General features: G+C 37.0%; 1 protein-coding gene across 1 annotated transcript in view; it reads right to left on the bottom strand.

The window, feature by feature from the left end:
* Positions 1-17,147, bottom strand: part of plxnb1b (plexin b1b) — a 73,828-nt gene that overhangs the window by 12,945 nt on the left and 43,736 nt on the right. Inside the window, exons 14-29 of the mRNA XM_079840994.1 lie at positions 16,693-16,783; positions 15,815-15,972; positions 13,946-14,097; positions 13,321-13,426; positions 12,331-12,467; positions 12,050-12,226; positions 10,828-11,023; positions 9,781-10,023; positions 8,556-8,738; positions 5,850-5,998; positions 5,489-5,589; positions 4,966-5,183; positions 3,385-3,563; positions 3,230-3,296; positions 2,680-2,826; positions 118-283 (exon numbers count right to left, since the gene is read on the bottom strand). Of these exons, the coding sequence (XP_079697120.1) occupies positions 118-283; positions 2,680-2,826; positions 3,230-3,296; positions 3,385-3,563; positions 4,966-5,183; positions 5,489-5,589; positions 5,850-5,998; positions 8,556-8,738; positions 9,781-10,023; positions 10,828-11,023; positions 12,050-12,226; positions 12,331-12,467; positions 13,321-13,426; positions 13,946-14,097; positions 15,815-15,972; positions 16,693-16,783 (2,470 nt within the window). The remainder of the gene's footprint in view (positions 1-117; positions 284-2,679; positions 2,827-3,229; positions 3,297-3,384; positions 3,564-4,965; positions 5,184-5,488; positions 5,590-5,849; positions 5,999-8,555; positions 8,739-9,780; positions 10,024-10,827; positions 11,024-12,049; positions 12,227-12,330; positions 12,468-13,320; positions 13,427-13,945; positions 14,098-15,814; positions 15,973-16,692; positions 16,784-17,147) is intronic.

Genomic DNA, 17,147 nt, shown 5'->3' with positions numbered 1-17,147 from the left:
CAGGAAAAGTTTTAAAAACAAACAAAGACTGAAAGAATTAATTAATGAATTCAACTATAGAGAACACAGTTGATATGTGAGAAAGAGGGCAGACATGTACAATATGAATGTTCTCACCTAAGTCCACGGAGTCGGTGTGTGGTCTATGAGAGTATGAGGTGCCCTTGTACACCTGGTCTAGTATCTTCTCTTTCACTTGGGTTATAGTGTCACAATCTAAAACTTTAGCTGCAACTGGCTGAGCTTCATTTGCACCTATTCCCTGCATCAAGACATTCACAGTCTAAAGAGAAAAAGAATAAGAGAGAGAGAGAGCGCGAGAGAGAATTAATTATTTTTGTATACATTTTATGTCAGCACAATAAAATCTGCTTATAATTCTGTAATACATCTGTGAATTGGTCTGTTTATTTTAATGCCCCAGTAACTTTTTCTAATTTTCTCTCTAAAACATTGGTTTCTGGTTAACCATGATCTGTTTAAATTGCAAATCTGTGTTGATGTGTATGAGTTTGCTTAAAATACAATATTTGTCAGCACTGTGTTGACACTCAAAGTTGCATAATTCAAAGATAATCAAAGGCAAAAGCATGGAGATAGATCACAGGAGAAAAACACAACAGCTTTACATACTACATAAAGACAATACTTGACAAAGAACTGAGGAAACACATGTCAATAAATAAATGAGGTAAATGAGGAAGATAATCGGTAAACTAAGAAACAAACTAGCAAAGGGAACCAAGTGAACAGGAACTAAAACGCACAGGAGGGTTTTTTCTCAGATCTAAATGCAGACAGGTTCATGAGAGATACTAAAACAGCTGAACGATCAAAGCGCATGGTCTGAAGCGCATGGCACTGGTGCACTTAGGGCGTGTCCGAATCCACTTTTGCTAGTTTAAGCATGGAAGAAACGGTCTGCGCGCCAGGCGCATGGTCCAAAAGGGATGTACCCAGTCACTTAACGAATTATGGGTGTGTTTTGGGCATAACGTGCAATAAACCAATCAGAGTGAGTATCATCTCCCATTCCCTTTAAAAGCCAGTTGCGCTTGCACCATGACAGATTCGCTATTTGCATTGCGGAATTTGCGAGCGGAAAGTCTGAACGCTTCTCCAGAGTGGAATTCTTTTATTTTTAACATTTAAAAATGTTTGTGTACTGCTGCACGTTCCTGTGTGCGTAACAAGCAGAGTGTGCGCACGTTGTGCACCAGCATATTGGCGAACATTACTAACGCTCCCTTTAAATAACACAAAAATACTGCAGAATTTGACATTAGATCAGGTTTTTGTTGGTCAATGGTGCAGTCGTTTTCAGTTGCCTCAAAATAGCAACATGCCAACAATGCACCTGAACACACCTCGTTTTCAGACTAGCACGCGAACAGATGCGCGCGAGTGCATTTGCTATTAAAACAATGTGGCGCTAAAACAACACTTGCGTCGCGCCTGGTGTCACATTGCACCGGGTGTATGAAAGGGCCCATAGTCACACTATAGCAACGTTCTCCCACATATTCCGCTATTCTAACTTATCTTATTTACATCGTTGGTATGTAGTGGGTGAGAAACAAGAAATGTACAGTTTTACACTATCATGCTGATAATGTTTCTTCTGCAATCCTGCAGCCTGAACCACTGTAGGGAATAGAGTTGCGAATCGGATACTTGTTATAAAACAATTTGATTCCTCTTATGGATTCCTTTGTGTGCATTACAATGTGATTTTAAACCATTCAAGCACGAGAAGATGTGTGCTGTTTTCTGTGCTGTGCACACATCCAAAGCGCACACACAAGCAGCCGCCGCTCATATAGTGCGTAATACTAAGTTCTCTTTCACGTCTTCTTGCACTTGAACGGTAGCCTGACAAGCCAGACCCACATTAAGATGTTGGGTCAGGGAACACACCATTGGCAGGGCTCAATCCGAGGGGCGGGATAAACGGTTGTCTTTCAAATTCCCTCTGCATGTAATAGGATAGCGCTACGACCTACCAGAGCAAAGAAGGTGAAGCGGAGCTAATTGATAGATTAAACTTTCGCCGTATCCGGTCGGCAAAACTCCGAACACATCTTCCTTTCTTAAGAGTGACTTCAGTGCCGTTCTTTGTTCTTTTCTCAAAGAAAAGCTTAACTCCAAGTCTTCCAGAGTCGTGGACAAAGCCGATTCGAAAGACCGCTGTTCGCCAGCTTCTTTGTTAGAAGAAGTATGCGGAACCGCCGCAACTCTAGCGTCATTATGTTAAGCCCGCCCACCGACTCTATACACGATGTGATTGGCCTGACCAGAGTTTGGTTTTTCCAGCTCGCAAGCCAACCGAGAGTTGCTAGACGACTCTGGCTGCAATTTTGCTGCCGCTAAGGTGCATCTAGATTTATAGGCTTGGACGGACAAATACATACAAAATTATGTCAAAACATCCTCGTAAACACAGTCGGTTTTGTCCTAAGTCGTCTCCAAATTTGGATGGAAACATAGCTAAAAATACACAAACAAAATGAGAGGGTAAAAGTGGACACAATTTGAAGCTAAAGATGGAGAAATTGTTTCAGTAATATGACATTTTTTACAGATGCTTTTTGGCAGAAACACAGATTAACAAATTAGACTAATGCACTAATACTGTTTAATAAAGACATTCAGTTAAAAAAAAATAATAATAATTCGAACCAGAGTGCGGTATTCCAGATCCTCTCTCAGCAAGCGGTTATCATTTAAGGTGTATTTGGCTTTGCCTGTCACTGCATCGACGGGTCCTTTATCCACCTGGTGTTTAATCGCTCTGAAGAGCATGTACAGAGACTCACCAGCGGAGTACTGAACACAGGGAGCAGAAATAGAATTATTTATGACAATATGACATGGATAATCTACTCAATAAAACACTAAGAAATCGGTTTAAAATCCTCTCAACTATCCTATAATAGCAACTCCCCTAGTTCAGTGAATTTCAATTAAAGCATATGATATGGGTAAAAAAAAAAAAATTCTTAATTAGGACATCCTGTTTTTTTTTTTTTTTACAATCCTAATGCACAACATGTTGCACCTTGCTGGGTCCCAGGAGGCTAATTACATTCTTTCATTCAAATATTTTACATTGGTAACCGTCTAATCATATTTTTCAGAATTGCATATTTGTGTCATCAAAATAAAACAATTCTAAATGTCTCATCTACAAAATATCTAAACGAACAATCCTACCAATTTTAATACACACCCTTAAGAAAGCATAGAGGCAGATGGATATCCAGTTTGTCAGGAGCTTTTCAACTACTGTCTCAGTTCTGAGAAGAGAATTAAAGCCTCAATTACACAGTCACTTTTGTTGATTCCTATTACTACTTGTAATGTCAGTTAATCCATCATTCTTACCTCCGGAGCATGAGTTTAGGGTTCTTGGCAATATACTGTTCCACCAGATCATTCAACAGAGTTTTGAGTATGTCAGTGAAGTATTCAAGTTTGCTGTGAAGAGCCACAGTGAGCAAAGATGCCACATATCCTCTGTCTCTGGGTGAAAATGTCCTCTGGCTTTCAAGAGTGTGGATAAACTTTAGGAAATTAACATGAGAGAATGAATATAAAAAGATGGAAAGCATTATCATTTAGTTATGTTAGGGTATTCATTCACACAGACTCATACACAACGATTATCTTTTTTTATTTATTACTGACCTTCAGAAGCTATAAAATAGGTTTTAAATGATGATTCCCAGAAAACAAAATAAGTATAATTTAACCTGATCATCCTGTTAAAAAAAGCTTTGAAACCCTGGCTCTTAAATGCAGTTTGTTTCCTTTTTGAGCATCAGTAAATGTTTGCACCTTTTGTAATAGTGTTGTATGAGTCCCTCAATTGCCCTCAGTGTGAAAAGATGAATTTCAAAATCAGTCACTGTTGGAAAGGGTTCAAATATGTAGAAGACGCTGATAAACCAAAGAATGAGCAGGTCTTGGATTTTTGAATAAATTAGGGGCTCATGATAGCGCCATTCCAAAATAGCACCGATGGGAGTGGAAAGTTCTGCACGTGATCTACTGACGACGCAGAAATTAAAGAACACCGACACTTTCGGATCATTTCCATAATGACCAACGCAATCTAACAGTTAGCGTCTGGTTTAAGACGTGCTTTTTTGGGGGCGGTAAATAATGACACAAACACCAGTAAATTGACAAGCGCAAACCTTAGGAAAATCATCTTGCGTGATTCATTTAAATACTCTCCTCCCATAAATTTTGCATCTGAAAGGGAAACAAATGCATATGCAAATATGTCAGCAGCAAAAATAACTGTGTCCACGCCTTTTCAGTGCTAATTTATCACTGCGTATCTTTAGTAAATCCTGACAGTAGTTTTTTAACGGCAAAAGAGAGTTTGCGCTGGCGCAAGCTGTTAGTAAATCTTTAAAATCTTGTAACGATCCTCTGGTCTTATCCTAAATGTAGAAATAAATAACAAAAATGCAATTTTTATGATGCCACTTATTTTGTTAAAATTGCAAACATTTTGGATTCTTGCAAAACTTTTATTTGTATCAAAGTTTTATCTGCAGAAACAAATGTGCAACATACCCAGACCCCCCTAAAACTACCAAATTCAGACACCCTGCAATGTGCATTAAGGGGCAGTTTCTGCTATTTTAGTGTCATCTGTGCTATTTTCAACTGTGGTTTTCTCTGTACAGTGTGGCCATTGCGTCACGTCTCGCTGTGTTTTCAGAGTCTCACACCACACACATTATAAGATTATTCATTATGATGCATTGCATTATAAGATGCTTTCAGTTCTAAGCTCAGATAATACACTCATTGTGGTGTGTGGCATCACGTCAACAACTGGGCCTGGTTTAAACATCTCTAAAATGTTTCCTGTTGGGAATAATGTAATGGGTAAATTTAGGAGAGAAATCTCATAGATCAAAAGTGAGAAAAATTTATTATTTCAGCTACCTTTGTGAGGAACAGTTTGCTGTTGAGGAGATTAGATAACTGAATGAGTCCCTGCTCCACCGTGGCCCGTCGACACTCCTGCACGTCTAGGTCTCTGTGAAGTGGGGACTCACGATGTCCAGGAAAAAAGATGCGTTCAGCATACCTACGATACTCCAAGAAAGGAATTCCTGATCCCACTAGATCACTCGTCATATCCATCATTTCAGTCATCAGGTCTGAGAAGGTTTAAGAGTCAAACGTACGAAGGTCAGCTTTACATATGGGACTGTTTTGAAAAATTAATGAAAGGCACTGAATCATTTGTAAAGTGTTTCAAAATTAAATCAACTCCTCAGAAGCTGGGGAACAAGTGGACTCTATGTTTTGACTAATATTTAATATACAAGGCTTATTATTTCCAAATGGTATCATTTTATTTGCTATTTTAACCACTGTGAATTAAGCATAAATCATTTGAATCTGATGGATTAGATTTCAGCCTAACCTATGACTATTCTTAAACGTAGTAAATGTAAATTACCTGTAAACTCTTTTTTGCAGCGGTCTCTCACACTGGTCTCTAGATTCTCCAGCTGGATCTGAACTTTTTTATAATCTCTCAGAGCCTGTTTACTCTTTCTCCTGAGAAGAGAAATGAGAGAACACAAAATCAGTTCCATTCATACACCAATCTATAAATGTGTCCATAATGATTTATTGCATTATTATTGCATTCAGGGATGGACTGTCCATAGGTAGCGGGTAGCAAATGTACATCCTAAGTGTCATAATTATATATCCAATATCTGTATGTCCAAATATGTTGAAAGAAAGCTAACCTCTTTATAGGGTACTAACATTTTCACAGCACTGTGTTCTTTCATATTACATATTATACACACCTGTATATAAACACGATGATAAGTACAATAAGAGCAACAAGAGAAGCAACTGCTCCAACCCCAATCTGTGCCACCAATGGAAAGATGGAGTGACTAAGAGAATCATACTGCACTTGTCCCAGTGAAAAGTTCAGGTTTCCCATATGCACCTGCATACAGACAGACACACACTATTATACAACACTGTTAATGCAATTCAATATCCACTATATATATATATATATATATGTTTTGAGTATCATATTTGATACATCAGGCTTTTATGGCTCATATAGTATGATATAGGAGAATATGGAGCCCATATTCAAGAGAGAAACACCTCAATTGTATTGAGTTTGTCACTATATCTCCAAATAATAAGTCTTAGTAAGATGATATTTAAAGGGATAGTTCACCCAAAAAGGACAATTCTGTCATCATTTACTCACCCTCAGGTTGTTCAAAACCTGTATAAATGTATTTGTTCTGTTGAACACAAAGGACGATATTTTGAAGAATGTGGGAAATTGAACTGTTCTGGCGCACCATTAACTTCCATAGTATTTGTTCCCCCTATATGGAAGTCAATGGTGCCCCAAAGTGGCTTGGTAACAAACTTTCTTACAAAATATCTTCTTTTGTGTTCAGCAGAAGAAAGAACTTCATACAGGTTTGGAACAACTTGAGGGTGAGTAAATGATGACAGAATTTTCCTTTTTGGGTGAACTATCCCTTTAAATGCTAAGTTTTATGGTTTTTATCATGGGGTAAAATATATAAACAATAGTATGTAGTACAATGATGATTGAGAGATGTATACTCTCTCTGTGTGTGTGTGTGTGTGTGTGTGTGTGTGTGTGTGTGTGTGTGTGTGTGTGTGTGTGTGTGTGTGTGTGTGTGTGTGTGTGTGTGTGTGTGTGTGTATATATACAACCCCAAATCAGAAAAAAAAAAAAAAAAAAATTGCTTTCTAAATTTACTTTGACTTGTATTTCATTGCAGACAATATGAACACAAAATATTTCATGTTTTGTCTGGTCAACTTTATGTCATTTGTAAATATGCATCCTTTCCTGTCATTCAGACCAGCAACACATTTCAAAAAAAGTTGGGACAGTAAAGCATTTACCACTTTGTAACGTTGCCATTCCTTTTCACAACACTTAAAAGACGTTTAGGGACTGAAGACACCAAGTGATGAAGTGTTTCAGGTGTAATTTTGTCCCATTCTTCCTGCAAACAAGTCTTAAGGTGGGCAACAGTACGGGGTCTTCGTTGTCACATTTTGCCCTTCAAAATGCGCCACACATTCTCTATTGGAGACTGCAGGCAGGCCAGTCAAGTACCCATACCCTCTTCCTCCACAGCCAGGACTTTGTAATGTGTGCAGAATGTGGTTTTGCATTGTCTTGTTGAAATATGCATGGACGTCCCTGGAAAAGATGTCTTCTTGAAGGCAGCATATTATGCTCCAAAATCTCTATGTACTTTTCAGCATTAATGGTGCCTTCACAGAAGTGCAAGTTACCTTTGCCAAGGGCACTGACACAACCCCATACCATGACAGACCCTGGCTTTTGGACTTGTTGCTGTTAACAGTGTGGATGATCCTTTTCTTCTTTGGTCCGGAGCACACGGCGTCCATTCCTCCCAAAAAATACCTCAAATACTGATTCATCTGACCACAGTGCACGTTTCCACTGTGTGATGGTCCATCCCAGATGCCTCCGAGCCCAGAGAAGTCGACAGCGCTTCTGGACACTGTTAACATAGGGCTTCTTTTTGGCACAGTACAGTTTTAACTGGCATTTGTGGATGTAACTACGTATTGTGGTACTTGACAAAGCTTTGCCAAAGTAGTCCTGAGCCCATGTGGTGATATCGCTTATAGATGAATGACGATTCTTGATGCAGTGACGCCTGAGGGATCGGAGATCACGGTTGTCCAGCTTAGGCTTGTGCCCTTGTCCTTTACGCACTGAAATTCCTCCAGATTCCTTGAATCTTTTAATTATGTTATGCACTGTTGAATGTGAAATATCCAAATCTCTTCCTATCTTTCTTTGAGGAACATTGTTTTTAAACATTTCAATAATTTTCTCACGTATTTGTTGGCAAACTGGCGATCCTCGGCCCATCTTTGCTCCTAAAGGATTAGACCTTTCTTGGATGCTGCTTTTGTACCAAATCATAATTACAATCACCAGTTGACATCACACGTTTCAAAATCACATCATTATTTAACCATTTTACCTCATTACTAGCCCTAAATTGCTCCTGTCCCAACTTTTTTTTAAATGTGTTGCAGGTCTGAATGACAGGAAAGGATGCATATTTACAAATGACATGAAGTTGACCAGACAAAACATGAAACGTTTTGTGTTCATATTGTCTGCAATGAAATACAAGTCAAAGTACATTTAGAAATCAATTCCATACTGTCCCAACTTTTTCTGATTTGGGGTTGTATATATATATATATATATATATAAAAATGTATAAATAAATACACACACACACACAGTATATATATCTCTCAATCATCATTGTATATATAAACATTCCTCAAAAGCCAGAGGCATCATATTTGTCAGACTTTTCAGCAAAGTTTTGATCATATTGATAACTTAGAGGCCTAAGAAATTTTCATATCAAACCCAATACAGTAGGCTTTACAGGGTTAACCTCAGTCTGTGTGTGTTGAGAGGGTGTTGGCGCAAGGCTTACTATAAATTCTGGAAAGGCCTCAGCTCCCTCTCGCTTGCGTCCGTGCCTGAGGGAGAGCGGGGGCTGCTGGGGTGGTGGCTCACAATAAAGGTGATTATGTGTCAAAGTTTTAACAGCACAAACCCCCTCTCCAATCAGCGCTACTACTTCCTCTTTAAAGATGGCCAAGTCTAAATTCTCACCCTGCGGAAATAATTGAAAAGGGATCCAAGAAAAGTTAAAAGAAACATGAGATTAAGCTCTTAAACAGTATTAAGTAATAAGTGGGTAATAAATGTAATTGAGTGACCTAGTCATTATCGAAAAATAAATCCTGACAACAGGATTTACAGGAGTCTTGCATCACCCTGAGGGCGTATATTTTACGACAAAGACCTGTATATTCTTTTAAAGCAATATTCAAAACAATCAACCAAACAAAAAGACAAACACTGCAACAATATTACAGTAATATTAATACTGAAGTCCCCTGACACCATTTTCAATACAATTGATAACTGAGATGCAAGATGACTCCAGCTCAATTTGTATGAAATGAGATATCCAGCAGTGTGATACAAAGGACATGAAAATAGCACCAGTTTTAGTTAACTGGATGAATGTTCTGATATATAGCATTGCCATGGAGTAAATATATGACAGCTGAATGCATTAATATTCTGGGCACATCTACTCATCTGTATATAATAAGCATCATCAGTAAGGTATATACTGAATTTGATCTTTCACTGTCATCATTTAGTCACCCTGAAGTCGTTCCAAACCTGTATGAATTTCTTTCTTCTGCTGAATACAAAAGAAGATATTTTGAAGACTATGGGTAACCAAAAAGTTGATGGGTAACCAAACAGTTGATGGGCCAACTGACTTCCATAGCATTTTCTCCATACTATGGAAGTCAATGGGTTCTTCAAAATATCTTATTTTGTGATCAGCAGAAGAAAGAAATTCATACAGGTTTTGAACAACTTCAGGGTGAGTAAATTATGTAAATTTTCAGCATTTCAGCATAAATTTTCATTTTTAGGTAAACTATCCCTTTAAGCATTTTAGAATGTACCACTATTTGTAGTGATTGAATAGTGGATGGTGCTTTATATGGATCACACATACCCAAATATGTTCACATATCTTGTTTTTCTTCTTTTGAGAGGTGATCTAAATATTTGTGGCTTGTCATAGTCATGGCGATGCAAATGTTAAAACAGTAAAAAACCCTACTAACCTCCACAGATATGACAGATCCAGGTTTGTAGCGATACGGTTTTGTGGGATCACGATGGTTCAGCGGGTGCAGGGTTGGGTTTGGCTCATAGATGAAAGGTGATTGGCTGACAGAGTTAAAGTCAAAGCGCAGGTTATCCAACAAAAACTCAACCTGCATATGACCACCAACTACTTGAGGATCTACACCAGGGGTCCGACATAACAACAGAGAGGAGGTTTTCACCTCACAATGCTCCTCAAACTACAGAGAAAATGAAAACAAGAGAAAGAGACAACACTGTAAGTGGACAAAGTCGCCAAATATTTCAGACAAAATGATGATATGGAAACTGTTCACCAAAGACTTTAATCTACAATACTAATAAAACACCTTCATGATCAAATAAGTTATTGATTTAAATAATCTTAAACCCATTGTGAATCAAAGAGACTTCATTTAGAACATGAAAAGTTTCTCTCAATTTCTCACTTCAAATTCACCTGGTATAAGTCTGCTAAATGAATAAATGTGTAACAGATTTACATTATGACAAAATGACATTAGAAAACACCAATCGATAACCAATGCACTCAACTATAGTCATATCAGATATGAAATCAGATTATAACTACATGGTTCTTAATTCAAAATTAACAGTTCATAGTGTACAGCCATTATGAATAATCCAGTTTGTTTACACCTTGAATGAAGCAGTGGGTAGAGATTTCTAATTCAAGAGGAGGGGACTACAAATTTGTGAATTGTATTCATATACTTTTTTCCACATATGAGTCATTTACAGATGCTCCTTTAATGATTTGCCTTTAATAATTCACCTTTTTTGGACATCTGATTTATGTTAAGATCAATTAAATTAAATTAATAAATATTTAATACGATTTTGTGAAATTGAAGGCATGGGTTATGAATCGGTGGCCATTAAATGAGGGAATAAAACACTAATCTGTGCATACAGTTTATAAACAGTATAGATTACAAAATCTGCTATTGAATTTTCAGTTTGTGTTGTGTGTAGTACGAGTAAGGTTGAACTGAAAAAAACACCTGTTTGATAGAACAGTGTGTGTTTTCTGTACAGTCTGTTTCCTGCACTTCCACATCTGTTGCATTCCTAGTTTTTCTCCTTCGCCTGCGTCTCCTCGAGGGGGGAATGGAGTCTTGGGGGACCACCGTTACTTGCATCCGAGGCTTCTGTACCACATCCAAGTTATGGCCCAAAACTTTAACTACACGCCCTCCACTGCATTAAGGAAGAAATGTTAAAGTCGTCATGAAATCAAAATTGGCCCCATTTACTCTGTTAGTGCACATTACTAGTCTTGTGGTGAACAATTAATCCGTGCAAGTTAATACACAGAAAAAAAGGTGTTTGTCGTGGTAACCTTTAATCAAAATCAGAAAATTTGCTTCCACTCTGGAATGGCGTTCCTTCTCTAAATGACGTCAGTTTGACGGCTTGAGTTGAAAATCCTTTAACCACTCCCCTCCAACCGTCAGTCTGCTATGAGCAAGGGATGGAAAGGAGGTGCGCCAAAATAAAACCCTGCCCTCTATTCAATATCCAGTTTCACTTGGAAATACGGGTCAGCATTCGGGCCAGCATTAAATCAAAACTGACCATATTTATTTAATTAATTCAGATTACTGGTCTTAGTGGGAACAATTTTTCTATGCATTTATATTTTTATAAAATTTTGGACCTCGAAATCTTCAATCAAAATGTCATAACTTGATATTTCTGTGGTATGATACTCTCTGTGACGTAACTGCAATGCAATTCAGATCTGCCTTCATTATGGGATACAATGGCCACATTCCAATAAGAAGCATATGGATAAAATGAACTCCCCATCCTACAGTTCAATAAGCCTTTTACTTTAATATTCATCAAAATAAAGTGTTTTCGGCTGCAATTTCTGTTTCATGTCAACTTTAAGCATGAGCTAAAATGGCTTTACAAGCACCACTACAACTACAATACACTAATAATTTCATAAAATAATTTCCAGGTACAGGCCTACACACTAGATTTACATAATTACATTTCTAGAATAGCCAAATCACTTACAATATTCAAGAAATGTCTAAAAAAAAAATTACATAAGATAAAATAAAAGTTATAAATAAGTTTTCTGTGAACACTTCACTGACGATACATTTAAAAAATATTCTATTATCTTATGTATTTGCTTTGTTGTATTCATTACTTGTCCCTTAATAAAATCATCTGCTAAATGTAATAAGACGGGTAAAAATCAACACACACCTGATAAAGCTCTTAGAGGGCATGGCATGTGTGATGTTGGGGTCAGGGGTATAGTAATAGCCATTGCCATGGAGATGTCGCTCATTCTTTCCATACCACACAGTCACCCTGTGCTCTCCTGTCCTGTTACTAGCACCAGTTAGACACTTGATAGTGTCCACCTGAACACCTGATATTCTGCACAGGGATATAAGGGGATAAAAGAACTTCCTAAATCACAGACAACACTCATATTACACCAAATTACAAGAGAGTTTTCCACAGTGATACTTAGCACTTACAATAAACAGGGCACATTCCCTAGTAGGACACTGATATCAGTAACCCGACCAGTTAAAAGATTTCTGCCTGTGATTGTCAGAGTTGTTCCTCCTGCCCGTGGCCCTTTCCGAGGAGAGATTTCTATCAGCTTAGGGTCCTTAAGAGATGAGGAGATAGAATCAAACGAAATTCTGCATCCAAGAACTAAAAAACTACAGCAATTCCACAACAATCATCTTCACATAAGAACAATGCTCCAAATGCACATAATAATAAGACGACAAACAAAACAAAATGGAGGGATAACATGGAAGGGAATATGTAAGATATGACTTTAGGCAATTACAATGCTTTAGAATGTGGTGAAACCCTAGAGCCAACCTTTTTCAGTTGCATCAAAGCACAAGATGCCATATGGTGTATAAAGTATACCTGCTGAAATTGAACCTTAAACATGACTATATCCCACAGAACTTCTTTAGGTTCAAATGACTCATCTTTTATGCACAGGGGCAAGTGATTTAATTGTACAAAATTACTATTCATTATATATAAAAAGCACAAAAAGATCAATTGCTTATCATTTGTTCCAAACATGTTTGACTTTCCTTTTTCCATAGAACATAAAAGTAGGAATTCTGGTCACAATTGTCTATGCAATTACAATGAATGTGGACAATGAGTGTTCAAGCTTCAAAAAGGACACAAAAGCAAAATAAAAAACTGATAAAAGTCATCCATACAACTCGTGCTATGTATCCAAATCCTCTGAAGTCACACAATCATTTTTGTGATGATCAGGCCGTAATATGAGTCATTATATCTATTCGGCACACAAAGCTATCCTTCATGATATTCTTTGGAGCTTTTTGTTCAATTTTACTTTCATTGTATTATATATACACACAGTGGTCAGAATATTCCCCCTTCGTGTCCCATGGAAGTCATATGTTTTTGAACAAAATGAAAAATGGTAAATCATTTTTTAAATATTGCTAGTTAAAGTTAACCTGGTAGCTGAATCTCTGACTTGACAGGCCAAAGCCTCCACCAGAGACTTTCACTGAGATGTGACCAGACTTCTCCTCTCCACTGGCTGTAGTTGTACATATAATTCTATAAAACGGAGAGTAAGCATAAATATAAATGTGTTAATTTGAAATTGGGATTTATACATCATCAAGCTTTCCACTGATGTAAGGTTTGTTAGGATAGGACAATATTTGGCTGAGATGCAACTATTTGAAAATCTGGAATCTGAGGGTGCAAAAAAAGTCTAAATATTCAGAAAATCACCTTTAAAAGTTGTCCAAAAAGTCCATAGCAATGCATACTTCTAATAATAATACATTTGATACATTTACGGTAGGAAATTTACAAAAATATCTTCAAGGAACATGATCTTTACTTAATATCCTAATGATTTTTGGCATAAAAGAAAAAATCATTTTGATAAAAATTTTTGACCCATACAATGTATTGTTGGCTATTGCCACAAATATACCCATGTGATTTATGACTGGTTTTGGGGTCCAGGGTCACAAATGTAAAAAACACAGGAGAAAAAAAAAACAAATGGCCAAATATTATTTAATCCATGTAAAAAGTAAATTGCAAATAAACTATGGTGTTTACCTGGTGGATATTTCATATAGATGTGGTATAACAGTGCAGGGAACACCCGCAACAGTCACAGAGTGAAGGATATCCTGAGCTTTCTGTCCCAAGTTAGACCCAGAAACAGTTAAAGCAATGCCTCCTTCCACCAACCCTGACAAAGGCTCCACCTAGGGACAGAAAACCAACATCTTAAGGACTGATTTTCAATATGATGTTGGATTTACATTTACACACATTTGGAAGATTCTTTTATCCAAGGTGACATATTGCTTTCAAGTTACACTGTACATAGCGCTTTACTTCATTACCTTAATTTAAACATATCTACCGTAGAAGTAATTTGAACTGAACGATTACTTTTGATAATTATGCATTAATTATTGCTTATACTTATGAATATAACACATTTAGGGCCAGATGTACTGCTTATACTTATGTATATAACACATTTAGGCCCAGATTTACTATCAGCTTGCACCAACGCAAACCCTTCTTTTGGTGTGCCTTCTTTTAACGGCTGACCTTGTCTTTGTCGGAGTTCCCTTTCAGATACCAAATTTATGGGAGGAGAGTAAATAAATCTTGCAACATTGATTTACTAAGGTCTGCAGTAGTCAGTTCACTACTATTCGTCCCATTAGTAATGCTCAAAAAAAGCATGTTTCAACCCATTTTGTGCTTGACAAAAGTTTGCGAACGTTTCTGCTAAGATGAGGCACCGCAGAGAACAGAAAGCATGTGGTAGAAGGGAGAGAATTTTCTACAGTCATGTTTTATTTGGAAATGTATTTGGAATGAGGAAGACATTATCCAAACATATTGTTTGCCAAGCCATGTTATTTTTTATTTACTGCGCCTGTATTGTTAGTAGATTACACGCACCTGATTATTATCGGCTCTGCTTTTCGCTACCCTGTACTAATTTGTGCTGCTCTTGGTAGATTGTGTTGGTCATACTGGAAATGAGCTGCTGTAGCGGTTCTTTAATTTGCACATTAACAGTATCACCCGCAGAACTTTCCCCTCTCATCGGCACTTTAATGGGATTGCTGCCTGTCTCATGCTAATTTGGCCTGTTTAGTAAATCTGGCCCTAAACTCTTTCCCTGCCTGTGTTTAAAACATTTTTTTTGCTAGCCACCGCTAGCGTCATGGCCCCCAGAATATTTTGTATGCTCAAAAGAAAGAACAGGGCCTCTGCTTTTAAACTTAAAAAAAACCAAAACAATTATAGCTTCATGCCTTCTTTTTTTATCAATACTTGTAGGTTGTTAAAAAAAGCTAAAGTTTTTTTTTTTTTTTCAAAGTCTACAACGTGGATAAGCTTTTATTGTTTGTTTCTGCTCCTTTTTTATCAGTGTTTTGATTTTGTACTCTTTCAGAAGATTTGTAATAGCGCCCCCTATTGTATAACAGTGAAAACAAAGAAAAATTCTGTCAATGGCAGGGAAGCATTGTCTCATAAATGACGTAAAATTCTGTGAATGGCGGAAAGAGTTAATCTGTTAAATTTATTCATCACTGTTTTGTCCTTGCAATAGGTACATAATGCTGTAACATTCAGTACCTTCCAAGTCATATACAGACATACGCACACAGCTTCCATTCCCTCAGACACTGTGTTTGTTAATTGTAGGGTCAGAATGTTTGTTTTTGAGAGCAAGGTAGAATGGTAATAACAGAACAGAGAAAAGACTAGGCCCTATTTACACCTGGCATTCAGATGCTTTTCGGTTGATCCGATTACAAGTGGTAAGTGTTATACTAAAGCAAAATAGATTTTTTTTTTTATACTTGTCTTTCTATTAAAGTTTCTAAGAAGTTACAAACTGCATATAAACCAAAGAATGCTGCATTTGGTCAAGTTTGAGAAAGTTGAACAAACCAAATGAATCAGAGGAGCAGGACAGGTCATTTGGATGTGTTGAGAACAAGACCCTCTGTAAACGCAACCGGTCCCACACCATACACAGCTGTACTTCTGATCTGCAGTGTGACAACGGCTACAGTCCGAGTGTCCAACTGAACAGTTATATAACGTCACTGCAGTAGAGAAAGCACACAGAATATGATAACACATTTACAACAGACAGAGTACAATTCAAATGCACGAGTGAGATTCAGTAACTGGATTTTCAAAGAATTGTGAAGTTTTATTTAGCAACCTCTGAAGACAAACAGATTATCAGGCCACATACATGACTAAACAGTTCCACAATGGAGTGAAAAATAAAAGGAACATTCCATGAATGCAGGTTTTCTATTACTACTTTGTAAATTTCTCTTTGAACCATTCACGTTATTGTACCCAAGTCATTGTAAGGGGAAAAAATATATTTTCATGAATATACTGTATAGGAACATTAATCACTAGAAGCAAACAGCTTAATTTAAAATGCAACAAAATCACATTACACAAATGTTTTCACAGTTTTAATATATGAATATATTTAGTATATTCAACTTATCATTATTGATAAAAAAAATATATATACAGTCAAACCAAAATGTATTCAGACACCAACATTTTCTCACATTACCACAGTTTATTTGCTATAGTTTAGAAAATGGTAATAAAATAGGACAAGAACCGTGTCAGAACAAATTTATCTTGATAATTTCAGATACATTTGATAGAAAGGTATGTAATGGATTACAATCAATCAATCATATATATATATATATATATACACACACACACATGAAGCCTCTAAATAAAGGCTCTATACACTTTTCCGTGATCATCAAAGGAATTATACTCACCATAAAGATCAGTGCTGTCAATATGAAAAGTGTCTTTTCTCTTTACATACACCATGGCATTATACTCTCTAACTGGGTCTTCATAGGAATACTACAGAACAGATGGGTAGAAAGAGAGAGAAAATTCGAGATCACATCAATATCATCTGCAAACTGCAGTCTTTTCTCACAGAAGCATGCAATTAAAACTGCTACATTGTTGTTGTCCTTATTGTATCTTTTATTATTGTTGTTGGCATTTGCATTTACTTTAGATGGCATTGTAGGGAAGTGACAGATTGGTTTAATCCAGGAGAGGCAAGGATCTATTTGCAGCAGTCAGTAATAATATAAAAGAAAACAAAACACTAGAGCACTGGAGAACCACAAGAACAATTCAAACCAACTTCTATAATGACGAAAACAGACAAACAACTGAACTAAACAGGGAGGGGGGGGGCAAATACACAGGACAA

The sequence above is a fragment of the Gobio gobio genome (assembly GCF_949357685.1).
Source record: "Gobio gobio genome assembly, chromosome: 17".
NCBI classification, from domain to species: domain Eukaryota; kingdom Metazoa; phylum Chordata; class Actinopteri; order Cypriniformes; family Gobionidae; genus Gobio; species Gobio gobio.
The sequence above is the reverse complement of the archived record's forward strand: the minus strand, read 5'-3'. Positions and strand labels throughout refer to the sequence as shown.